Genomic DNA, 26258 nt, shown 5'->3' with positions numbered 1-26258 from the left:
AGAAATGTAAATAAAGTCCAGACAGTACATGTGCTGATGATTCTCTTGTACCTGTGTAGTGAATGGCAATATTCTATATATAAGCATAACAAACATCTCTAATCCTGCAAGATAAAAATATAGTCTGCCTTTATAAATATAAGTGGGACATGGCTTAGTCACAAAAGTGCTATGCAAGCATGAGAAGCTAGTTTGGATCCCCAGCCCCTACAGAGAAGCGGCTCATAGCACTGGAGAGGAGGGGATGGTGTGGCCCTGCCAGCCCAGCCAAATTGGAGAGCTCCAGGTTTGGAGAGATCCTGTCTCAAGGAGCAAGGTGGAAAGTCATTGAGCAGCTCGAGCCTCGATCTCTGGCCTAACACTTCCACACAGGGGAGGGAGTGCTGACGCACACATTGCTAGAGTCAGGATTTGAACACAGTTCTGACTGACTATAGAGCTATTGCTGTGTATTCTTCCCTATGCAATTAAGGTTGGATGTCGCAGATGAATAAGATGACCAGGACACCCTATCTTCACACAGCATAGTAAATTCTGCCTCATTAAATCGTGCCTGTAAATCCAGCTCTGGAGGGCCCTGTAAGCTCTTGTTATAAATGGAGGTGAGGGTATACCTAAACCAGACAGCTAAGGCCCAGTAAGTGTCTTCAGCACGTGGAAGTAGCTCTCCCCACTAAGGCCTGCCACGCAGACCCAGCAGATAGTCTACGGGGGCATCCAGAGTACCTCTTTCTGTGTTCAGCAAGTAGTGATTTCCTACCCTGCCAGGCACTGTTCTAAGTGACAGGGACACGAAAGTAAAAGAGGACAGGTGGCCCTCACAGCTATGGAAGACACAAGAAATGCAGGATAGCATGCTTGGACAAATACAGCGCATGCAAACTTAGGATATCGAAGTGGCTTCCTGGACCATACCTGAGCTAAAGCTGGATCAAAGGGACAGCAAACAGTATTCCAAGGGGTTGTCTTTCTTTTATAGCTGACTTAGTCGGTTCTTAATTAACTATGATACGTATGTATGTCTTTGAAAATGTGAGAGATACAGGCAACTATAAATAAGGAAATATAAATTTTTTTTTAATTTCATAATTTCAAGAATACCCCTCATGTGCGTGCCTGCATGCACACACAAACCCCTGAGAAAAATCATGGAGACACACTAAGTCTATGGAAAGTAGTATATGGGTTTGGAATTTTTTCTAGTTATTTATATCAAGAATACAAAGCACACCTCTTCCAGGAGTCTCTGACACACCAAAACATGGGGCTGAGATGTAGCTCAGTGTGTAGAATGCTTGCTGAACATGTATGAAGTCCTGGGTTCAGTCCCCAGTGCACATAAATATAGCATGGTGACACAGCTGTATTCCAGCACATACCTGTATCCTAAACTCAGGAGATAAGAGGTAGCAAGATCAGAAGTTCAAGGTCACCCTTGACTACATAGCAAGTTCAAGAGCAGCCTGGGATACATGAAAACTCTTAAAAAAGGAAATGGCGTCCCAGTTAACCACAGCTCAGAAAATGACTGTGTGACAGGTTCTGGCTCCTGGCCTCATTGCCAGTCTTGTTCGGCGGCTCTAGTCACATAAAACAGCTTCTCCATTTGCAGCCTCTCACCTCAACAGGAGGACACACCCAGCCACACTACCCAGCTCTTCTCTTCTCTTCTCCCACAGATGAAGAGAGGGTGGTTGGCTTTGCCTCGGTGGACCTCTCCCCACTCCTGTCAGGCTTTCAGTTCATCTGTGGCTGGTACAATATTACAGACTTCAGTGGAGAGTGCCAGGGGCAGATCAAAGTTGCTGTTTCACCTATGGAGAGCCTAGTGCACCTAAAAGAAGAAAGACAAGCAAGACGTGGGATAGAGACTCCAGGATCACTGGTAGGTTTCCTTGTCCACACCTAGTTAAGGGTTCTCCTATAAGACGATCCTTTGTACTTTGACGATACTCTTTGGCACCTTGAGCTTATAGCCCATGTTTCATACATACAACAGCCTCCTGGCTTGGGGTGGGGGATGAGGGGAGTTGGTAAAAGAAAGGAAAGTTTTCAGAATGTCCAGAGAGGGGAACTGTATTGCCGTAATAGGTCTCATTTGTGTTTGCCTGGCACAGCATGGAGTCAGTGGATATTAATAAATGAGTGAGTACATGAGGAAGTGACCAAGAGTTCAGTGGTCCCTTTGTAAGAAGCCTCCTCATCGGGTCTGGTAGTTATCCTGATGTGACAATAGAAAATCCTGTCCAGCCTAGGACCTGAAAGAATAAGAACATAAATATAAGAAAAGCAACTTAAAGGCAGTCTGAGGGCTCGGTGGTGAAATAATATCAGTGCCTATGATTATTACGTTTAATAGGCAGTGCATATTGCTCATGACAGTCCTGACATTTATGTACAGCTCTGTTCTGAACGGCTTAGTGGTAACCAGTGCACCATTTTTCTCATTGCTGCTCCAGATCCCGTTGTTCAGCCCCCTTTCCTTCCCTGCCTCTACTATATGTGATGCATTCCCTGGTCCCATTGCAAGGCACATCCAAGGACAGCTTGTTCACACTTCTTCAAAGGAGGAGGATTTCTCCTCTCCTGCAAGGTAATGTTTGTGGGAGAGAGGAGGTCAAAGAAAAGACGCATGCGGACTCTCCTGTCACTTCTCTTTCCTTCATTAGAGGAAGAAACTAGAGACAGGGAAAAATTCACACACAGATTTCTGAAAACAACTTTGTAAAATATGAATTAGAATATTTTTACTGCCATTCAACGAAGAAACACTTCTCTCTTGTCCTGAGATCCCTTTAGCCTTTTATGAAAATTATATCATCTCCATCCATCCCCACCCCACAAAGAAAAAAGCTACATGTCAGGTTTTGTTTAAAAACCAGGGCTGTGCTGGGCAATGGTGGCACCCGCCTTTATTCCCAGCACATGGGAGGCAGAGGCAGGTGGATTTCTGAGTTTGAAGCCAGCCTGGTCCACAGAGTGAGTTCCAGGACACCCAGGGCTACACAGAGAAACCCTGCCTCGAAAAAAATAAAAACAAAAACAGAGCTGTAGCTCAGTTGGTAGTGTGTGTGTGCAGGGCCTGAGAGTCCTTAGCACTGTGTAAACAGCAGTGGTGTTGCACACCTGAGATCCCAGCTCTAGGGTTGTGGAGGCAGGAGGATCAGAAGACCAAGCCATCCTGTCTTACATTGTGAGTTCAGAAGCAACCTAGACTACATGAGACCCTGCCTAAAAAAATTAAAATAGATTTAAAAAATCCAAAGCCACATACATGATTGGTCCATGCCATGCACTAAGCTAGCCATGAGCAGCACATATGGGTTTCTGCACGAGTTTGCCCCATCCTGTTAGAGGGCAGGGTCCAAAGTAAGATCACTGTTTCTCCCTCACTTCCTTTCAGGCCTTGGTGTCACTGCTTTCTCACACCTCAGCAAAGAGACAAAAAAAAAAAAAAATAGTCTCTCATGGGGCACACGCTTTTAATCTAAGCACACAAGGGGCAGAGGCAGTAGATTTCTGAGTTCAAGACCAGCCTGGTCTCCATAGGGAACTCCAGGCCAGCCAGGACTGCAGAGCTAAGCCCTGTCTGAAACAGAAGGAGGATCACTCCAGGCAGCTGCTCCTGCAGTGGCCTTTACTAAGTGGGCCCTTATTCAGAAACAGACTCTCCACGCTGCTTGCCCGAGTGTGTGTTTTAGTGCTTCGTAGTGTTTCCTTGGTCACCATGTGGCAGATAATCCTCTGTCTAGCTCTGTGTCTCAACATTCAACATTCTAGGCTCCAAGCCTTGCTTTGACCATAGCCAGTCAATAACGCTGAGGGTTTTAGGTTTGTTTCTAAGTGTCCAGTATTTAGTAATTTTAAAGCTAAGAATTTAGTGATTTGCTTTCTATCCACATAAAAATGCCCTAGTTACTTCAGAAAGGCTATGCCAGCTATGTCCTTATTCTGATCCAACCATCCATTCTAGGTTGGGCTCTAGTCCCTCCCTAACCTCCTTCAGTTGTTTCTGAGCCTGCATTCCTCCAGGGACAGGGCATGGACTGTGTTTGAGGATTGAGTCCTAGCCTAGCTGTAGCCTGGACTAGCAGATGATTTATGCTAATTACTTTGTTTCTTTTTTCATTTTATTTACTTTATGTAAATATGTGTGGATGTTTTGCCTGTATGTATGTCACACGGTGTTTATGCCCTTGGAGTCCAGAGGAGGGGTGTGGGATCCCCTGGAACAAGAGTTATAGACAGACGGCTGTGAGCCACCATGTGGGTGCTAGAAATTGAATCTGTGTCCTAGGGCTCAGCTTTCTTATTTACTCAATGAAAGCAATAGATCAGCTCAAGGATTGTTAGCAAAAGTAAACAAAAGTAGAAATAAACTCATTTTGGTACACTTTGTATATGTCAGCTGGTTGTTTTCACAGCAATCTTAAACAAGAGGTTTAATTCCTAATAATACACAGCAAATGCCTAGAGCAGCCTTTTTCTACATTTTTTTTTTTTGTCTGTTATAACTGAAAACTAAACAACTCAGATAGCCATCAGCTAGGTAAGCAGATGGCCGGATTGTGGCATGATCATAAAACAGAATGTAGCACAAAAAGAAATATATTGTAAAGATAAAAGCTGAATCTCAAAATCGTTATGCTGAGAAATAAAAGTTAGAATAAAAGAGTGCAGTGTGAAAATTCCATTTATACAAAATTCTGGAAAATGCATACTGATCTATAGTGGCAGAAAGCAAATTAGTGGAGGCCTAGCGGGAGGCGGAAGGAGTCTCAGAAGGAAGAAGGTTGAAGGGGGATTGAATATTACCGTGTGAAACTTTTCTTAATGTAGAAATCATCAGATTTCTTACATTAAGACTTAATGTCAGAACTCATCAGATTGTGCAACTTAAATATGATGTTTTGTCTGTTTGGTTACATCATAGTAAAACAGTGGTTCTTAAACATTCCTACGTAGGAACTCCTTTGTACTATTAAAAATGATGACCCAGGCCAGGCCTGGTGCTCATGCCTTAATCCCAGAACTAGAAGGGCAGAGGCAGGCAAGTCTCTGTGAGTCTGAGCAACTTGGCATACACCGAGAGCTGAAGCCAGCTGAGCTCACAGACAGTAATAATCTAATCCCATGTTCATGGATTCATGAATTTAACATTTTTAAGATTATAGTACTTCCAAAATTCTTTTGTAGGTTCAACATAATATCAAAATCCCTGATGGTTTCTTTCTAGAAATGAATAAACCAATTCTCAAATGCATATGGAAATTCAAGAAATGCAAACAAAACAAACTTTTAAAAGAACAAAGTTCCCAATTCCACAATGCTACAGTAATCAAAAGCACAGCACAGGCTAGAAATACAGATCAATGAAATAAAGTGAATATTCCAAAGGTAAAGTATGTCAACTGAATTTTAGCAGGGGTTCCAGGAGTTCACTGAGGAAAGAACAGGCTTCGAATGGAGCTTCAGCAGCTTGACACCCCAGTGCAGGCTGAATTCAGGCCCCTCCTAGTGCCATACACAAAACAGCCCCAGATTGGAGTTAACATAGTAGCAAAACAAGAAACTCTTCAAAGAAAGTGTGTAATTGGTGTAAATTTTTGTGAATTATTGATTCCCTAAATATGTCAACAAAGGCACAAGCAGCAAAAGAAAAACTGATTGACCAGAAGTAAAGACTTGAATGTTGTGAGTGATGTCATCAGGAAAGGGAAGGGGCTGGGAAGATGGCTCAGCAGGTGGGAGCGACTCCTGGGGACCCAAGTTCACCTGCCAACACACACCATCTTAGGGCTCATAGCAACTTATAACTCCAAGTCCTCAGTATCCATTGTCATCCTCTGGCCTCCAAGGCACCACACACAACATACTTACACACACACACACACACAATAAAATAAAATAAAAATAATTTTTGAAGAAAATCTAAAAATAGAAAGTAAAAAGGAAACTCATAGAAGAAAAACTTCAAAACCTAGATCTAATATATGACTAAACCATAAATAGAACTCTGGCAATAATATGAAGCAAATATCCCATCTGTTGTGTTTCTATTAGAAGCACTTGTCTGTCTAGGTTTGATCCCCCAACACTGGTAGAGGGGCTTAAATAATACAATTTTAAAACAAAGTAGCTGGATAGACAATTCTCCAAAGAAGATATACAAATGATGATGAAAACTGCAAATCAAACCAAAATGAGGTGCAGTTTCATACCCACTGCAGTAACTGGAAAAAGGAAAAAAAAGAAAAAAGAAACAAAGGCAGTATCAAAAGTGCTAGGAAGGAAGAATGGGGAGAGATGGTAACGTTGTCTAAGTACTTTGCAAAACTGTTTAGTAGTTCTTTAAAAGTTTAAATATAGGGGCTGGAGAAATGTGTGAGCCGTTAAGGGGAACTGCTGCTCTTCCAGAGGACAGAGCTCTTCCTCCTGAGTATCCACAGCCTGTGGCTTACAGCTGCTGCTAACTCCAGCTTCAAGGGATCAGACACCCTCTTCTAGTCTCCACACTCAAAGTGTGCTCACACACACACACACACACACACTCATGCACACACACAAATACTTTGTAAAATTCTGAATACAAATGAATAATTATAAAGGAAATAAGGTACTGTTATATATATACATATACATATATATATATATATATATATATATATATATATATATAACGACATAAAAGAGAAGTGTGTGTGTGATTCCATTCATATGAAATAAGAATAGACAGAAAGGAAATAAATGAGTAGTTGCCTCAGCTTGTGAATTTCGATAAGAAATGGAAGTGATTGCTAATTAATGGGTGTAGAGTTTGGTTTTAGGGGTAATAAAATGTTCTAAAACTGATTTTTGAAAAAAAAGTAGATAACTGAATATACTAAAATCACCAGATTATATATTTTAATTGGGCTAACTGAATGCTGTATGAATTACACCTCAATTAGGCTGCCTTAGTAAAAGAGAAAAGAAAGGCCGTTGTGGTCACATTCTTGAATACCATGCTTAGGAATTAGAGGTTGTTCTATAAATTAAAAAAGGCAGAGCTAGAAAGGAATGGTAATGGTGAATAGATTAATCTCTGTTGAATCCTTCAGGAAGGCTCCACATGTGGTGTGTATTAGGAAAGTACTCCTGCCCAAATGTGGAGACTAGAAGGAAGTGTGGAGTGGGTAGGACTGAAAGTGAGTTTATTTAAGAAACCTGTGGGGGCGCTGGAGAGATGACTCAGCGGTTAAGAGCACTGACTGTTCTTTTGGAGGTCCTGAGTTCAATCCCAGCAACCACATGGTGGCTCACAACCATCCACAATGAGATCCGATGCCCTCTTCTGGTGTGTCTGAAGACAGCTACAGTGTATTTACATAAATAAATCTTTAAAGGAAGAAAGGGAGGGAGAGAGAGAGAGAGAGAGAGAGAGAGAGAGAGAGGAGAGAGAGAGAGAGAGAGGGAGGAGGGAGGGAGGAGAGAGAGAGAGAGAGAGAAAAGAAAGAAAAGAAGAAAGACCTGTGTGATCCAAGCAAGAGCTAAGCAAGCCAGAACTGGTTGCAGTGGTGGTGGGACAGGTCTGCAGTATCGTTTCAAAAAAATGACTCAGTTATCACACTGAGAGTTCTCTCCTTGGTTAGGAATTGACTTCACTCCCGATTTCCCTGTGACAGAAATGGTACCATAAGAAGCCAGGCCGCTCGCCATGAAGAGCATGTGCAGAATATCCGCCGCTTTCACGAGTCCCTACAGCACGGAGAGGCAGTCTTGACAAGTGATGAGAAAGTGGCCACGGTGCCTTCATCCTCCCACACCTCCATCCTGACTTCTCTCAGGTGAGGACTTGGAGTGAGAAGAGACACGGGGAACCATTGTATGTGGCACAGGTGAATGAGCAATGACAACATGGAGTATCGTTCCTGTTAATTGTCCCTTCTCTGGAAGGTTATATGGAATGGGGTCTCGTGCATTAGTGTTGACTTTCTCATGGATGAATCTATCAGTTGGTACCCTATATTCCTTCAAAAGACTCTGGTATTGATCAACCTGTAAACCCAGGGACTTAAGCCTGTTCACCAGAACTTAACGATAGCTACCCTCACATCTACAAAGCATCACATTGTTACAACTTAGAAAACCTCATTCCTGGCCATGGCCTTATCTTCACAACCACATCCTTATTCTACTATCCTGTCGTGTGTTGGTCTAGTTATCAAAGACTCACTGTGAGAATTGAAACATACTGTCAGCTCTAGGGTATCACGTAAGAAATCTGGTGCAGTGGAAAGGACTTGATTTTACAGTTAAATAGGTTTAACCTCTAACCCTGCCAGCCCCAGTGCAGGAGATAGCCATGGCCAGATAATGACAGTACAGGGTAGTGACTGCTGCACTTCCTATGCAAAAGCAGACAGAAGAATGAGAAATCCAGAAACGTAGACATGGAGTTAAAACAGCACGTGTGGGCTTTAAAAAAAAAAAAGCTAATAAATGTGAAGGCAATTCTGTGCAGTAAGAACATCTCCAAATCCTTGAGGCATAGAGTATGTCAAGACTAGGAAAATACTGACTATACAGTCCGAGAAAGTTGAACAAAAGATAGAAGGGGTAGGCCCCCAAGATCCCTTAGCAAGTAGAGGCTCCTGCACACAGGCCTCACATCCTGAGTTCAGTGCCAGGAACTCATACTGCAACAGGAGAGAGACAACTCCCTAAAGTTGTCCTCAGCACACACACACACACACACACACACTAAATAAAAATTTAAGTGCAGAGAACAGAGCAGTTCTTCAGAAGTTAGCTCATGAAAGGCCCTGAATAGACTGGAGACCCATGTGTGACCTGTAGCACAAGTATTGATAGACTTGCATATGTCACTAGTGAAGAAGCACAATGTGTTGTCAGCAAGTGTGTGTGCCCTCATTCTGCGCCAGAGCCACCAAGAGAACTCCTGGGTTTGCAGGTTTTCTAAAGCTGTGCCAAGTGGACCTCTGCTTGCGTTTCCTCGCCTGTTCTGGGCGTAGCCATGTAAATGATGTGCTGGACACCTCCACCATCTGATAGACGAATCCTCTAGGGATAGAACAAGGATGTGCACTGTCATTTGGGTCTGACTCAGCCAGCTGTGGCAATCCTCATGAGCATGTTCAAGGCAGCAGATGTGCCTCCTCGAGTATCTGTTCCCAGGCTCTTGTGGCCTAGCTAGAGACAGTGGATGGAATGCCAAGTAATGAAAAAACTGACACGACCAAGGTCATGTGCTAGAGCTGAGAGTAAAGGAATTTAGGAGGTAGGTGGGTAGCCCAGGGATTTCAAATAGTAGACTTTAAAAAGAAAGCTATGAACAGCAACCTTAAAGGATGAATGCAAAGACGAGAGAGCAGAGAGCAGCTTGACTCCACTTTGATGAGCTGCAGGAGAATGAGCAGGAATGGACCAGGGTGGGACAGAGCCTGTCTAGTGTTGCAGCAAAGCCTGAGACCTGCAGTCCCAGAGTCAGGATAGCCATATGCTACTTCTTACCTAGACAAACCACTAAAATCCTCAGAGCCTGAAAGTCTTTATTTGTAAAGTAATAATTACTAAGGCTGGAGAGATGGCTCAGGGATTAAGAGCACTGACTGCTCTTCCAGAAGTCCTAAGTTCAATTCCCAGTAACCACATGGCGGCTTACAACCATCTGTAATGGGATCCAATGCCCTCTTCCGGTGTGTCTGAAGACAGCTACAGTGTGCTCACATACATTGAATGAATGAATGAATAAATGAATGAATGAACCTTCACCAAGAAAAAGTAATAATTACTGATTTCAAGTGTCTAGCTGAGAATTACCAAGGTAGTGTTTTGAAAACAAAATGCTATACAAATGAAGGTTGGTATGATTCCTTATTGGAAAGTGGTGAGAAGAAAATGAGTTTGTTTGTTTTTTAATGTTACTCGTTCATTCCATAGTCATTTGTTTTGTGCTAAGCACTATGATGAGTGGGTATGGTGGGTGTAGGAAGTTATCCCTGAGTCACAGTGCATGGAAATCAGCAGGTGCAGTGATTGAGAAACAGGAGAATCTGAGATGGAGTCGGAGCCGCCCTGGGGTGTCGTGGAAGGCTGGCTCGGCAGGGTCAGGAGCAGCTGAGAGGTAGCAGGGGTCAGGCGACTAAGAAGGATGGCTGTGTGCCACCTGTGACAAGTCACGCTTGCTTGGTCTCTCAGCTGAGGCAGGACTAGCAAATTCTAGGACCTTGTCTTTGAAAAAATGAAATAAATACCCTAGCAAAAAGATGGTTCCTTCTGAGAACGTTGCTAGATATCAGAAGAATGAGTCAGACAGAGGGAACAAAGTTGGCTCTGGCAGTGGCAGGGTGAAGGGTAAGTGACAGGTTGAAGAGGAGAGTAGGTCTTTTCAGTACTAAGTTGAGGGAGCAGTATACAGCCCTGCTCAAGTGTCACATGACGATTCTTGTAATGGCTGTGAATGACCTGTCACCCTCCCCTTTCCCCAGGAAGAATCTGAGTGAGCTGGATGAGATCCAGAAGTACTTCAGCCAGAAGCTCAGCAAGCCTTTCGTGCCCTTCACCTCCCAGAGCTCCCCTGCTGTCTCACAGAGCCAGGAGAGCCAGAGGGACCCTGTGGGCACAGGAGCCAGCCACCAAGACCCCGAGAGCCAGTGCATCCTGGAGAAATCCAGCAATCTGGTGTTACAAGTCAGCTCCTTAATCTCAGGTACGGCTCAGAGCTGCTTCTGCTCGTCAGCTTTGGGCAGTAGATGCCAGGTCAAAGGCCTGCTGAATGTCTACCCTCAGATAGGCCTCCATGACGGAGACAGACAACAGGTTTCACATCTTATTTTTTTCTTTGCCATCTTCCTTTAATGGAAAGGACAGTGGTGTGGACAGGAGCATGGGACAATGGAAGAGCCTGGGCTGAGAGACAGGGAGCCTCTCAGGTGCCTAGTTTCTGACATCGCCTTGCTATTGACACTTGGCCTGTGCATTCCTTTCTTGGGATTTCCCGTAACCAAAAGCAACAGGCTGGGTTAGATGATGGCTCCTTGAAACTCTAATCCCAGAGTCCAGAATGCTCAGGGGTTTGTTTTTGCTTGCTTGCTTTCTTGATTAGCTGACTTTGAGGCAGGGCCTCACTGTAGTTCAGGTGGCCTCAGATTCACAGTAATCTTCCTGCATTGTCCTTCCAAATGCTGGATAACAGGTGTGTGGCCACATATCCAGAACAAAGTGCACACTTAAAAAGCACTGCAGAAGATTCAGGATGGCTCTATATATAGTTTACCTTTCCAAAAAGTCCCTTAGAGCCATGCTCACTTTGCTTACATGTTGGTGGTACAGGAGGCTAAAACCCTACTTGTCCAGAAAGTCATCTGTGTTTGCTCTGTAGTGGACCTCCACTTACTCACTACATATCCATCACCACCTCAGCTAGGCCAGGCAGTTGGTTGTCTCTGCCATCATAAACTTATACTCTGTAGTGAGCCAAAGAAATTTCTCCCAAGAAAGAAACCATGAAGATGAATCAAAAGCGAGGCTTCCATCACAGAGAACTCTTTAAAACTATGATAAGGATACTGGAGTGTAGCTCTCCCCAATTGATGGTTTCTGGCGGGGCTGAGGGTGAGGAAGGACTCAGTTTTCTTTAAGGGACTGTCCACCGGAGTTTGACCGTGCTCCAGTGAGTATACAGGCAACACAAATTGGACTCGTTTTTTGGTTTTTGTTTTTCCTTCTTTTTGATGTGGGGAAGTCTCGAGGGTAGGCAGCCTGGGAGAACTGGGAAGTGAATGTGATTGGGGTACATGATGTGAAATTCCCAAATAATCAATACAAACATTATGTTGAGAAAAAAAGAGAGGGGCTTTATCAGGATATACGTGACTACTAATAGGAGGACCCCCTTATAGAGCTGTAGTAAGAGAAGGATTAAAACTGGCCTTAAAGTCAAATTGGATTTAATGCTTACCCAGAAAGAAAATATGGATTCAACCCAGTGGCCAAACATGTGTATGCCCCTAAGTTACACCCTACCTAGTACCTCAGAAAGAAAGAGAGGGAGAAAGCTAAGGGAGTTCTTAGCAAGGAAATAACAGAATAAGAACTGATTACTCAGGGAAACAGTTGAAACGTAACAGAAGTCTGCCCTCTGTTCATCGTGCTTCAGGACACTGTTCTGAAGAGGCTCTTATGAGGGGGAGGGTATGAGGGGGTCACCGGTGAGGCCCCCTGCAGCCTGCATCTGTGTGGTGAGCCTTTGCTGGCAGACATGTGGACCTTGCCAGAGACTCACAAGCTGATAGGGGAACAGCTGTGCACAGTAGTGTGTTCTCATGTGCATCTCATGGGCGTGGCCACATAGTGGAGCTTTCACTGCTGGTCCATCTGGGCAGGCTTCCTAGAGATGCAATGGGCAAGAAGCATTGAGATAAACGGGCTTATAAAAAGAGAATTGTTCCAAGATAGTTAAGACCAAAAGACCAGGGCCACGTAAGTCTGCCTGGCCTGTTCTGCTTACAGACACACTCTCACATAGGAACACTCTCCTGATGTCTGAACACCACAGCTGTACTAAACAAGGCCCTCCTGTTAGTTACCCCTCTGTCAATGAGAAGTGATAGCCCTTAGCCCTGAAATCAAATTCGTCACTAGTTTCTGACACTTTCTCTAAATAATCATGCAGACGTGTTATTTACTATGCCTTTGTTTTGTTGCGTTGCCCAGGCTAGTTCCAAACTCATGAAGTGATTCTCTTGCCTCAGCTTTCAGAATCACTAAAACTGAAGGCGTGAACTATTATGCCAACTTGTTCATTAATGTATCTATCCTCATTTCACCCAAAAATAGAGTTGATTAGTACCTTCTCCTTAAGTGCCTGCACGTGCACCATGCAGGGTATGCCGCCTCTCTCAGTCAAGCCTGTGGAGTGACTGTGGTATTGGTCACATATGAAAGAAAAACAGGCTCAGAGGGGGCAGTTTGCTCATGACCACAACTATAGGAACAATGCCCATGTTCTTTCCGAAGCCCCACTGCCCCATTCTTTCCTTTTGTTATACCTTAATAAGATTTCCTTGCTTTTATTTTCGAAGTAAAATAGATAGTTTTAATAACTGTCATTGAATAGGTGAATGAGTGGCTTCTCGTTTTGGTTTTAATATAGGTGATTACTGAAGTAAATGGCGGCGTGAGCATGCCCGTCAGGACCCAGCTCCCGAGAGATCTGAGCATGAGCACTTCCACAGGTGTCTCCACAACCACAAATAGATTAGATTGCAGTCCTCTAACATTAGAATAAAGTACTAGAAATTGTACTGCTGTGAACATAGTTTCACTGACTCCTGGGTGAATTAACTATCGTGAGGTTCATTTAATGTCCGATCACAAGGATACTTGGGAAGCTGAGTGGTCTGCAGCCCTGCCTTATAGTAAGAGTGATATCTGTTGCTATTCAGATCTGCAGACTATCACCAGAGAGTCACAAGCAGCTTTGACTTCTCACCAAGCCAGGAGTCGAAGCAGAACAGTCACCACCCTCCCAGATGCTCAGGACACCGGAGCTGCGCGAGAAGGAAGCCCCAGTCCAGGGGAGCCATTGGCAGGAGCTGTAGAGGCGAGCACAGATTCCCTGCCTCCCGCTGTTGAAGAGCCCTCCCCCTGTTCAAAGGGAGGAGGGATGTTCCATGAGTCACTGGCGCAGACAGTGCCCATCACGAGGGTGCAGAGCAGCGATGACACGGAGGCGGGCCCAGACTACAGTGATGAAGACTATGAGGAAGACATTATTGAGCCTAGGACCCTAAATGAAATAACCACAGTGACAGACAAAACTAGCCCCTGGTCCAGTTTCATGTCAGACATGAGCGAGGTCCTTAGCCCTCGGCCTAATGAGGTACAAAGGGAAGGCCCCTCCTGCCCTCCAGAACCTTTCCCCAGAGAGGAGCTGAAGGTCAGAAGTAGCCCTCAAAAGGCAGTCAGCCCCCTGTCTGCACAGGGCTCCCCTTGCCAAAGTGCTGTTTGTGAGGGTGCAGCTTATAAGATTAAGGTTGAAGACCTTGCCTCAACCAAGCCTCAGCTTGTCCCAAACCTAACATTCTCAGAAGCCCAAGAGAGCAGTGATTCTGTTGGATGGCGTTCATCCCAGATCAATCGAGATAAGAAGCCCATGCCAGAGATCCTGGCTGAGAGTGAGGCTTTCTCCAGTGAGTTCAGTGACTCTTCAGAGAGCTTTGAGAAGTTTCCTCTACACCTGCCCTCCCAAAGCAAAAGAGAAGACCACAAGAAGCCACTCATGGACTCCCCTGCTATGAAGCAGAAGCAGGTACCAACTGAGTCCGAGGGCTCCACAAGGCAGAAGCTCCTTCTGTATCCTTTGCTGTTTCCCACAAGAGGGTACTTAGGCCATCTATCCCTGGGCATTTGGATACTGGTATTAGGCTAACAGAAAGCGGGTGTGACCTGTGGCCCTTGTGGAATGCACTGGAGGGTGTTGGGCATGGGAAGGTTCTTCCTTCAGAAAACTCACTTGCATGACCAGCCACTGAAGTCAGGCTTGGCGGCCCATGCCTATATGCCTATAATCCCAGCACTTGGCAGGCTGAGATAGGAGAACTGTGAGTTCTAGATCAGTCTAGGCTACATAGCAAGACCTTGTCATAATCATAGTCATCATCATAATAATAATAACAACAATAATAACAATAACAATTTTAACAATAATAATAATAAGAGAATCCACCATTGACACCTGCCCCTTCAATGGGGGGGCTTGGGTGTTAGTACATCCATAATAAACTTGACTGACTTCCACTTTAAGCATGTACAATTCCCTTCCTGAAGACAGGGATCAGGACCTCAGTTGAAATAAACAGGGAGGCTGAAGCTATGGCTATAGACCCTTGGGAGAGCACTTGCCTAGCTTTGGGTTCTATCCCCAGGAGCACAGTAAGCAAAGTGGACATGTAGAGAGAGAATATTACCATTGATTTGCATTTATTGTATGCTAAGAATTTCTTTTTTAATTTGTCACAAGTCTTTAAGATGGGTGTCATCTACTCTGCATGTGAGGAGACAGGCTTACTGATTTTTTTTAGAGATTCATTATTCATTTATGTATAGGTGTGTTTTGTCTGCATGAATGTCTGTATACCATGTGCATGCAGTACCCATGGAGGTCAGAGAGGGTGCTGGATCTCCTGAAACTGGAATTTACAGATAGTTGTGTAGGTGCTGGAAATTGAATCTAAGGTCCTCTAGAAAAGTAGCCAGTGCTCTTAACCACTGAAGCATCTCCCCAGCCTTCATAAATGCATTTAACCAGCTGAGCTCCCCTGGCCAATGAAGTTGGCTGCTTTCTGATAGAAGATCTTCAAATCCTAAAGTCAGCGGGCCTGACTTTGACCCTGCAGGCCCCACATCTTACTACTTCTGTGAATTCAGGTTTAGCCTTTCTGAGCCTGTTCTCACATCAAATGGGGGAAGTGATCCCTGCCCCACCAGACTTACAAGCTCCTCTGGTCAATGTCTTTTTTCCCCCTATTCACCCTAATCTACCATTGAGAATAGAAATCATTAGTACAGGTTAAACTGAAGTATCATATTTCTATAAAATAGAATTGGATGAATGGAAACATTTGTATAAATCATTAATTTGTGTTTGTGTGCATGTGGTGTATTCATTGTACATGTACATGTGTATGTGCATCATTCATGCTCACTGCATGTCTGCTGATGATGCATGTCCATGTGTATGCACACTATGCATGGCATGTCTGCTGATGATGCAAGTCCATGTGTATGCACACCATGCGTGTTCACTGCATGTCTGTGCTGAAGATGCATGTCCATGTATATGCACACTATGTGTGTTCACTGCGTGTTTGTGCTGGTGCATGTAAGACTAGAACCTCCATGTTCTTCACCTTATTCTTTGAGACAGGGTCTTGCACTCAACCTGGAACTTAACCAACTCAGCAGGTCTGCTCCAGGGCTCCTCCTGTCTTCATCTCCTCAGCTCTAGGATTACAAGCAGGTACCACCATAACTGACTTTTTATTTAGGTGCTGTGCTTCCAAACTCAGGTCCTGCACAGCGAGCACTTTGCTACCTGAGCTATACCCCAACCCCACACACACCTGTGATTCATGATACAGGTCAGAGGAAAACATAAGGACTGTAGTGGGGTGGGGAAAGGCCTGTAGCTGGGAACTCTCTGGGTAGAGGTGCTCCCCAGACTCGTGTTGGGTGGAGCACCTAACACTGCTGCTGTCGGTGTCGTTACGGTCAGAATGTTGTCAGGAAAAGAGCTGCTACTTGTACCCAGGCCAGCAGGCTGCTTGAGCTCAGGCCTTCTCACCAGACTTTGCACTGAGTACCAAGGACAGGCTAGAATTAACCCTTACCTCCAGCTCCCATTGTCTGGTGGAAGTCAGGTAAACAGGCAGTTGCTCCACGTGCTTTGGTGAGAGATGGGAGCAGGAAGTGGGGCTTTAGGCTGCTCAGGGTATCAGGAAGAGATGTGAGGGGTAGGTCTGCTGCAGAACAGTCCAGAGTTCAAGGTTAGTCTGGGGAAAATACTGTCAAAAAAGAAGAAAGCAACAGGAGACCACCCAGGAAACTTGTGCCAACAAAAGATGGAGAACATCTGGCCTGAAGCATAGAGTGTTAGAAGAGGAGAGAAGATACAGGGTTGGACAGAAGAGTAGGGATGGAGAGGGAAATTTGAAGTGTGGCTGACATTTCTGTCCCAGGTTATAAGTTGGCAATGTCTTTACTAGATGGGGACGCACATAGACAAGTACCTGAGAGGCAACCAGGAGGAAATGCAGTCCTCGGTTACAGGCAGAGGATCAAGCGAGCATCTTAAATATGAAGACAGCCAAAGAGCAGAGCTGTGAGGTGCTGGGGTGAGAGCACAGGGAGGCCGTGTGACAGCAGGGATGGGTCCCGTGGAGACCTGTGAACTTAGGACGACTTGCAGTGGTTAGAGAAAATGAGATTTCAGTGGCTTAGGGGACTAGCGGAGAAGACAGCTCTAGTGGGCGCTGGTCCCCTACACACTGGGACCACAGAGCAGCAGGCTGGTGATGTCTGCTACCACTCTCAGCAGGTTTTCTGTAGAATCCCTTAATCCTGATTGTTAGCTGAGTTATAACTAGAAGGGGGTTCACAGTGGGGATGGGAAGAGGACAGTGTTAGTCTTTTCATACACTGAGGAAAAAGAGCCTGGAACTTACTGGTCATCCTGCAGAGCAAGCAAGAGGGGGAAGCTAAGGAGAGCTGTGTTCAGGGCCAGCTGACACCTCCCAGCAGCACCCCTGCTTCCGACATCAGCTGACTGCTGCCTAAGAGTGGTAAGAGTGGCACCAGCAAACAGACCCCGCCCCAACTCCAATTCCACAGACAGCCCGAGTCAGAGGGTTCTGTTCCTCTGGGGCCTCTGTTCCACCCCACCTCTCTAGAAAAGCCAAAGGCTTGTATACACAGGTGCAGTCGTCCATCCAGGAGCTACATATTGAACATTTATTCTGTCCTAAGTACTATGTTAGGTGATAGGAATGGGGTTATGAAAATGATATCATCCCTGCCCTCTTAGATGCCAGTCCTTCATAAAAGAAAAACAATACAATGGAAAGCTGAGTGAATGAATTTAAGTCAGAGCCATACTTATCTGCTTAAATAGAAACCCTAAAAAAATCAGTGCCACAGCAGCCCCCTCCGTCTCCCTCAGATTAAGGCTATGATTCAACAGATATTTGTAGAGCAGTGTGCTTCCTGCAGCCGCTTACCAGGGTACTGAAGTTAGAGCTATAACCCAGACCCTATAGATCTCACATGCCAATCAGACAGACCAGCTATACCCCCACCCCGCACCAGTTGTGGATTTTCTGTGATCAGAGAACAGCCAGTAGGCAGGTCTTCCCAGTATCAGTCACCTCTGTGGTCAAGGCTTTGCCCTTGAGCTGTCTTTCCACTCCCTGTGTCTGCCCCTCACCATTAACCAGCAGGCCTCAGCCAGTGTTCGCCCCTTGCCACCACCTGCCACCTGCAAGCTCTAGGCAGGTACTGGGGTAACTGAAGCAAAATGCTAATGAGAAATTTGAAGAATATTGAAGGAGGTGTGAAAGTCTTAGGAAACTAAATAATCAAGGGACTGGAGAGGTAGCTCAGTGGTTAAGAGCAGACTACTCCTCCAGAAGAATGGGTTCAATTCATAGCCCTCACATTGGCCCACAACTGTAACTACAGTTCTAGGAAATCTATGCTCTCTTCCAGCCTCCTTGAGCACCAAACATGCATGTGCTACCCAGACATGCATACAGAGAAAACACCCATTCACAGAAAATGACAGTTTGAAAAAGGTATAGTGATTGAATATTCCTGTGTTAGACTACTTTCAGAATTAAAGAAACTGGGACCATGTGACTAAGATAGGAAGTCTTCCTGGAGGAGGTTGGGATGTGAACCTATTACAGTAGAGACTAAAGAAAGAGAGGTGGTGAGGGAAGGAAGAAAGACGGGTCAGGAGCGGGTAGGGTCTTCCAGTGAGGGAGGCACCACGAGGGAACCACTTGTACCAAGGATTCGTGGATGGGGAGTAGAATGAGGAGAACACAAATGGTGTGACTGAGGTCCATGGGGTTGGTCTGGTAGGAGGGTAGACTTCTAGGTATTTCATTCCTTAACTACCATTGCAGCCCAGAACCTGTTGTGGTGCCCAACTTCTTTTTGCCTCCCCAACAACTAGAGGCCTCTCTCCGCATGATCTCACACTCTCCAGGGTTGCCACCCCCAGCCACAGCTGATCAGGTAAGAGCAGCCCTGGCCTCCCTCTTCGCACATCAGCATCTCTTTCCTAGAAGCATGCACACACAGGCTGCCCTGGGCCGTCCTGGAGAAGCTGCTCCATTTGTCACTCTCAATGCTTGCCTGGAAAATATCCTGTGGGTCCCACACTGGGTGAGGAGCCCGGACAACATGAGGACAGCCAGAGCCTTGTCAGCTAAGACTGGCATGGAAGGGAAAGGAACACAGAAGTGTGGGAGCAAGAGCGCACAGCCAAGCAAATGGGGTACCCCACAGCAGAGGACTCCACAAATATGAGGGAGGCGCACCCTAGAGGGCCGTGACAGCCAGTCAGATCTGGAGGATAGAAGCAGTGTACCTAGTTGCTATTTACAAAGCACCGTCATAACTTCATCATTTGTGAGCGGCAGGCAGTTGGGACGTGTGGATAGCTCTTAGTTCTACACTGTCTGCTCTGACATAGCGCCTGGCCTTAATCTATACATACTGGTTATATAGATAAATTATCTGTTTTGTGTAATACAAATTCTAAACGAACAAGAAGCCAGCCAGCCAGGTATGGTGTCAGAGGCTATGATGCCAGCATGTGATGTAAACAAGTGTCAGAAGGTCTGGTCTGGGCTGTGTGAGCTCATCCTTCTTAGAAAAGAGAGAAAGGGAGCTGTGCAAGGACCAGCCATACTCATGACCCTACCCCAGGCTACCTTGCCACGTCCCCAGGGCCACTTGACTGCTTTACCTCATTGGATGCCCTCTAGAGAGGGCATGACCTCATTTATAACAGGTGTGTAGAGTGCCACACTTAAGTGAAAGGAAGCACCACGTGGTGTGGTAGAGAAAGGAGCCAGGGACCGGGATGTAGGTGACACACAGCAGCCAGCCCAAAGCTCTCAAAACATTTTTTCAGAGACAAATATAAGTTATAAACAAAATATGTTTGCTTATTCATTGTGGCTAATGGCTCCTGTTCGGTGCTTCCTTCGCTTAGACATTATTCTAAGTACTGTACACAGTCAGACTGGTAACTCTGAGCAACTGGATGGGATAGCCAGATGATCATCTCCATTTAGTAAATGGGTACATCAGAGTTGGCACTGTGTCAGGCTACCAGACAGAAGCAACTTAAAGGGCCTTCTGAGTACTGAAGTTACAGTGTTCCACCACACCCAGCACATGGAGACGTTTTCCCAGCCTATCTGTCTTGGTTTAAATTGACTTTATTTAGCAGTTAACAATGTAAACATTTCCCATGTCTCTCCAGAGCCTGCATTGGTAGGAGAGGGTCAATCTGACCATTGCTGAGAGCCCTGTGTTAGAGTTCTGTACTTAGTCACAGCTAACAGGCCAGGAGACAGTTATGTGATAGTTCTCAAGAGAAGCCGTGAGACGTCTGAGCCATTCCCTGGCTTTCTAGCCTCTCCCCAGCCTCCCCAGTGTGTCTCCAGCAAAGTTTGCAGCATAGCTCGGGCTGAGGTCCCTCCCTCCTCCCTAGATTGCTTCCAGGGGCAGAGGTGCTGCTCCCTCAAGGGTCCTGCCTTGGTCTTCTCTGCTTCACCTCTGTCCTCTTACCTCTTCTGACAGTGCACACACATGTCTAAGACAGTTGCACTAGGCTTTGGAGGCTGTGCCCAGGTACTGAGGATGAGCTTGGAGTACAACATTCTTGGAACAAAACACTGGACCTGCTAGTGAGTAAGCAAAGGATCTTAGGCTTGGGGCTTGACCTTTCTGAGTCTCAGTCTTGTTCTAAGTAACATCAAGCTAATAATGGGCGGTTAGCAGGATGAGGGTGAGAATTAAGTAGGCACAGTTGAATCCGTCTCCCCGACGCCCTCTGGGCCAAGTGGGTGAAGGGTCAGTGAGTCATGCACCTCAGGAAGACTTCTACAAGCCACTGTGACAAAACTGCCAGCCAAAAATGATGTTCCTGTTTCTGTATTTGTGCCTTTGCAATGTGGTTCCTCCCCCAGAGACAGACTGTCTTTGGTCTTTTTAAGACAGAGTGGGAAAAGGAAGAGATGAGAATCCTCTTCCCTTAAAGGGCACACTGAGTTTCACCAGATGAGCTTTATGCAGTTCTTGCCTTTCCTTGGCTTGCCCATAACACAGCTGCCCTTTGGACCACTTCCGTCCTTAGGACTTCAGTCAGGGTGCAGGTTGGAAAGCCAGTGTCATCACAGTCTGCCCAGGTTCAGGACTGGGAGGTCCCAGACCGAGAAACCCCAGGACACAGATTTTGACTGGAAGCCTGCTAGTGCTGAGGTCAGATTGCCTGTGTGTTTAAGCACTAGTGTGAAACTTACCAAAATGGAGTTGCCATGTCTTGCTCCGGCAATGTTAATGATAAAGTGGAAAATTTTAAAGACAAGATCTTGCGCATGAGTGCCTGATATCAAGAACTACCACAAATGGAAACCTTGAGGCGCAGGCTCACACAGAGAGACTTCTGTGAGGCTATCTGCACAGCACCGAGTCAGCAATGGACTGGGGCTGCCTTAGTCCTTGGACAGACACCCTTTTGTTATTAGTCCTTGTAGCCAGGATTGTTTTGAATGAATATGTCTTCTTTGTTGCCTTTAGAAGCTCCCAAGCAAGGGTGCAGTGAAACCACAAACAAGACCACTCTGTGGGTGGAAATCTTTACTCAGCTGCCAAGGCTATCTCTTGGGAGACAAAGAGAATAGAATAGCAAGGACAGGGAAAGCCTCGCCAGTTTTAAAGAGGTTTGCAAAGGGAGGAAGCCTGGAAGCTGGAATAGCTGAGAGTGGGGGTGGGGCTGTTCTCCGGAAGAGCCCGGGAGCTGTGTGGGGACTTTGATGTGTGTTACAGGTGTGTGTTAATAGGGAGCTAGGTGCCCCATTCCCTGGAAGTTGTAGGCTGTAGAGGCACACAAGGAAAAGTAATGGCTTTTTCTGACAAATACCCACCCACTTCACAGTTTCCAAGGAGAGCTGATTTTACACTTTTGTTTATCCACTAGCAATCCTTCTGTTTCCCAGGCATTGTCAGTGGCACTGCCATTATGGGAAGGCCACTCTGGATGCCATGGTTCCCGTGGCACACATGCTCCACATTACAGGGCTTCCTGCTTAGTCCCAGGTAAACACCGCCATTCTTTAACATCTCTGTGCAGTTTGACACTAGTGATACAGGTAACAGAGAAACATTTTTTTTCAAATTAAAATTTTAAGCACTGAAATAATTCCCCATGGGTTATCAGAACTTTTGAGTGTCTTACATTTGCTTTAGATTTAATCGAGAATTGCATAGTCATCTCAAACTTTAAAGTCTCTGAAAGTCTTAAAAATGGCCTCCATGGAAAATTGCCTGTTGCCCAAGCATGGGAACCGAGTTCAGACGCTCAACACCACATAAAAGGCCAACCAAAACCAAACGCTAGGCTCAGGGCAGTTCTGTCTGAAAAGATAAGGCAGGGTCGATAAAGAAAAGCACCCAGAGCGGCCTCCACACACGGGCACCTGCCCCTGCAAACCATGCACACTCACGATGGCCTCGCTTTGAAGAATTTCAGCAAAGAATAGCCTTAGTTATTCCTCACATACTGTTCTTCTCCTACATGTCATTTTCCCGCACCCTGGCTCCCCTGGAGCAGCCCTCTCCTGAGGGCTTCCTTTAAGGATTCATAGCTCGTGGGCCTGCTGGTAACCAGGCCTCTCCACTTTAGAGCTCACAGGTTGCTTTATTTTGCCTTCATTTTGAAACTGATTTTCACTGACTATAGAATAAATGAAGCCAACTTGAATCTTAGCATTTTAGAGATGTCTCGCTAGGGTCTCTCAGACCCAGCTCCACAGAAACTAAACATGGTAGTGCCTGCCGAAAAAACAAAAAAACAAAAAAAGTTCAGGATAACCTCTGAGACTCTGGAAGAAAAAAATCAAGTAGATGTCTCCATTATCATCCTGGGTGTTACGTGACCTTGATTCACCTTCAGCCACCTTTGAGATCTGTCTCGGCTTCTGACAGATGGAGCGACAGTGTTCTCTGTATGGAGATGAGAGGGGCAGGTGCGAGCATGTAGGTCATTAACAAGACTGACAGCACTGTAGCTTTAGGCTGGGTTGTGGATTTAGAGTTTGTTTTTATTGTGCTGCATTATTTACTTACATGGATTCATTGGTATGTGATGAAGTCACAAAATCTTATGTAATTAAGGATTTAATGATAATGGCTGCAAGATTGGAACAAAGAAATAGGATTGGCTGGGACAACTCTTGAACTCTGTAGACCAGGCTGGCCTCAAACTCAGAAATCCACAGCCCAGTGACTTTCTTATTTTTTAAGATGTACAGATGTTTTACATGGATGTATGTGTGTATACCACATGTGTGCCCGGTGCCCATGGAGGTCAGAAGAAGGGATTTGATCCCTTACAACTGTAACCACAGTGCTCTGAGCTTACCATGTGAGTGCTGCGAGCTAAACCTGAGATCTTTAAGAGCAGCCGGGAAGGAAAGGCTTCTGGAGAACTGAAGGTGGAGATGCTGGTTCAGAGGAGCAGGCCGGTCTCTGGGTCAGAGAAGTGTGGGATCCAGAGCGCGTGTGGGGCCTTGGAAGTGTGCTGAGGCAGGTGGGAAGGAGCTGGGATTTGGTGACAGAATTGCCTACCTGTCGGAAACACATAATTTCTCAGTAATGTTCCAGGCGATGCTCAGCTTACCGCAAGGGGGAAGGGAGGGAGATATCCAATCTTGAATCTCCATTTGTGGATCTCATGCATTCTGTCTCCTCCTGTTATGTGTGACAAAACTTTTCCTGGGGAGACAGAACACACACCTATTCACCCCAGATAGGTATTCTACAACAGACTAAAGCTCAGATACCACCAAAGTCCAATTTAGTGAACCATGAGTTTTACTGGGGGTACTTACAGGAACATGGGTGAAGGGCCCCTTACTGGAGCAGACATGACTCAAAGACAGCGGCAGCACCAAAGCCTGCGCCAGCACGGATGACAGCTTAATAGGCATGCTCCTGTCTAGTCCGTCCCCAGAGCCAGCTCTGCTATGGATCTGCAAGCTCCCCAGGGAAGGGGCCAGTGATTCTAAGGTCTTCCCTGTACCTAACTGGAACTATGGCCTTTAGCATAACTGCCAGAAGAGGTTCACCACATCATACCAGAAAGGAGACAGGTCCAAGGGAACTTCCTAAAGCCCAGGGCCCTCATGACTATGGCCCAGGCCTTATGGCTGAGCTGTTCCTCTTGTAAACAAAAGATCATGACCTGTTTCATTTTCTTAGATCCACCAAGTCCCTAACTCTCTGCAGAGTCCAAGAATAGACTTAAAGGTCACAGGAGGTTCTGCTAAAGGCTACCTGAAACTTTTCAAAGAAGATGAGCAACCTGGGTGAGGATATACAGGATCGGGAAGGAGCCAGAACCGGCTGGTACCTACCCTGACCCTGACCACAAGTTGATGGGTGCCCAGGGAAGGCCTAGAGACCTGTTGGCATGTGCTGTGCTTGTCAAGACCTGAGCAGGCTGGTGTGCAGCAGAACCCAGGAACTCTGCCAGGAAAGTTACTCTAACCCATCTCTCTGGAGGCTGGACTTTGGAAACTACCCACTAGTCAGCACTGGTTAGTGGGCTAAGGAGTCTGTCTGGCTCTCCTGGACCATTCATTGTGGAAACTGAGGGCCAGTGATGGTGTAAGCAGGAGCCCTATGGGCTGGGCCTGTTAGAAACAGCTTCTCAGAAGGACAGATGTGCCAGGTGGGAAGGCACAGAGGGAACACTTGGGCAGAAGAGCCCTGTGGTAGAGTGCTAACAGGAACGGAGAGTGAGCTGCAGTAGGCCAGCTGTAGCTGGGTTAGTTAAATTTGATCTACCCACGACTGTACCTCTGGTCTGAGTGTCCTGTCATCGTTTCCTCCTACTCATGGCTGTGGCTGCTGAGTTCTCTGCTGCCTTCACTGTCTGGGAAGTCCTTGTTGCTACCTTAGGAGAGGATAGTGGGAGCCACCCCAGAAAGAGGCAGCCAGCCAAGGGGGTGAAAGTTGAGTGCGGTGGCAGCTGTGTAGAGCCCTCAGACAACCCCTGCGGCCGCAGGCCAGGCAGCTCGCTGGGCAGGGCAGCTGTTTGCTTTCAGTTTTATCTCTCACTTAAGGGCACTGCTCTAGAAAAGAACACAGCTTCAGCCGTGAGTCCAGTCTAGAGGATCACTTGGTCGGTCCCATGGCCAGTTGTGGAGCACTTGCTAGCCAAGTCCTAAGCCTACCCAGGAAAGTTGCCAAACCCTGGGTCTGCTCAGGGCCTGTGAGGCCTAGCTTCTTGCCTGAGATAAGAATAAAAGCTTTGTTTTACTCTGGTGTTTAGCCAGGGTCACCCCTAGCTCCAGCATAGCTCCTGTGTTTTGCCTGATATACCTCTCAGTTGCCTCCATGAGATCTGAATTTTGAGTTTCATAGTAGACCCGAGAAAGAAAACCAGAGTTTACTAGCTCTGCTAGGCAGAGAGCACTGAGACCCACAAACAGAAACCATCTCATTTGTAAGCAAGTGAGATGGGTCATCTATACCACAAAGCAGTGTCCCTCCATTCATCCCACTACATGCCCTCTAAGAAAGGGCCGGAGAAGCTTACAGAAGGCTAGAGGCAGGCACCTGCACCCCCACTCCCCAAGAGCACTTAACCTGTAATAAAGTACATTCACAAGTGTGATGAAGGGGCTCTGAATTGAGATTAGACTACACTGTAGAGCAAATAGCACTTTGGAAAAAAAACACATCACAGGGACCTGTACAAAGCCTCCCTCTCCCTCTTCTCCCAGCCTCTCTCTCTCTCTCTCTCTCTCTCTCTCTCTCTCTCTCTCTCTCTCTCTCTCTCTCTCTCTCTCTCTCATTACAGATCAGCTCCTAGAGGTTAAAGAGGAACAGGTCAGACTTCCCCCAGATTTTTTTGTGGTTTGTTGTTTGCTTGTTTGGTAGGTGGGTGGATGGTTTAGATTAGTTGATCGTTGGTTTTGAGACAGGGTCTTACAGGTAACTTGGTTGGCCTCAGGCAGCTCTCTTCTGTGACTGCCTGCTCTTGTGCTCCTGCCCTGCAGTCTGCCTGCTGTCCGCAGAGAAATTCCCTCTCAGCTCAGGAACCTCGGCTCAGGCAAGCCTCCATTTGGCATCCTCTCCCTTCACACTATGCTCAGACTGCATCTTCATGTTTCTCTCTGGTCCCTCCTTGACGTTCCCTTCCAGGGGTTCCATCATGTACGGCCCCTCTGTCCAGACCCTGAAGAATCCTAAGCTTTGATGAGCCGCTCGCCGTCCGGGCCTCTTGTCTCCCCGGGAGAGGGTGGATGGCTCCTGAGAGCACGGCGCTTGCTCCTTTGTTTGCTGTGCAGCTCCCTATGCAGGAGCACAGGTGCGTGGAGAGGAGTGGCTAGCACTCGTGGGGATATCTATCCCTCCTTGGACGGCTTCCTTCTGCCCAGACCTTCAGGGCT

The 26258-nt window shown here is 46.2% G+C and overlaps 1 protein-coding gene and 1 long non-coding RNA gene across 5 annotated transcripts in view; one reads left to right on the top strand and one right to left on the bottom strand.

The window, feature by feature from the left end:
- Positions 1-26258, top strand: part of C2cd3 (C2 domain containing 3 centriole elongation regulator) — a 104951-nt gene that overhangs the window by 75887 nt on the left and 2806 nt on the right. For 2 of the 4 annotated variants that reach the window (XM_052157584.1, XM_052157592.1), the window contains exons 27-32: positions 1680-1885; positions 2460-2593; positions 7665-7826; positions 10491-10711; positions 13449-14358; positions 18690-18801. In XM_052157584.1, coding sequence (XP_052013544.1) covers positions 1680-1885; positions 2460-2593; positions 7665-7826; positions 10491-10711; positions 13449-14358; positions 18690-18801 — 1745 coding nt within the window. The other 2 variants (XM_052157601.1, XM_052157609.1) reach the window with 2 other exon arrangements.
- LOC127665190 (uncharacterized) lies at positions 22029-25560 on the bottom strand. The gene is made up of 2 exons (XR_007973330.1): positions 23691-25560; positions 22029-23574 (listed from the first exon to the last, which is right to left on the bottom strand). It is a non-coding gene; the product is annotated as an uncharacterized LOC127665190 (long non-coding RNA).

The sequence above is a fragment of the Apodemus sylvaticus genome, chromosome 1 (assembly GCF_947179515.1).
Source record: "Apodemus sylvaticus chromosome 1, mApoSyl1.1, whole genome shotgun sequence".
Classification (NCBI taxonomy): domain Eukaryota; kingdom Metazoa; phylum Chordata; class Mammalia; order Rodentia; family Muridae; genus Apodemus; species Apodemus sylvaticus.
Note: the sequence above shows the minus strand (reverse complement) of the source record. Positions and strands in the feature narration are given on the sequence as shown.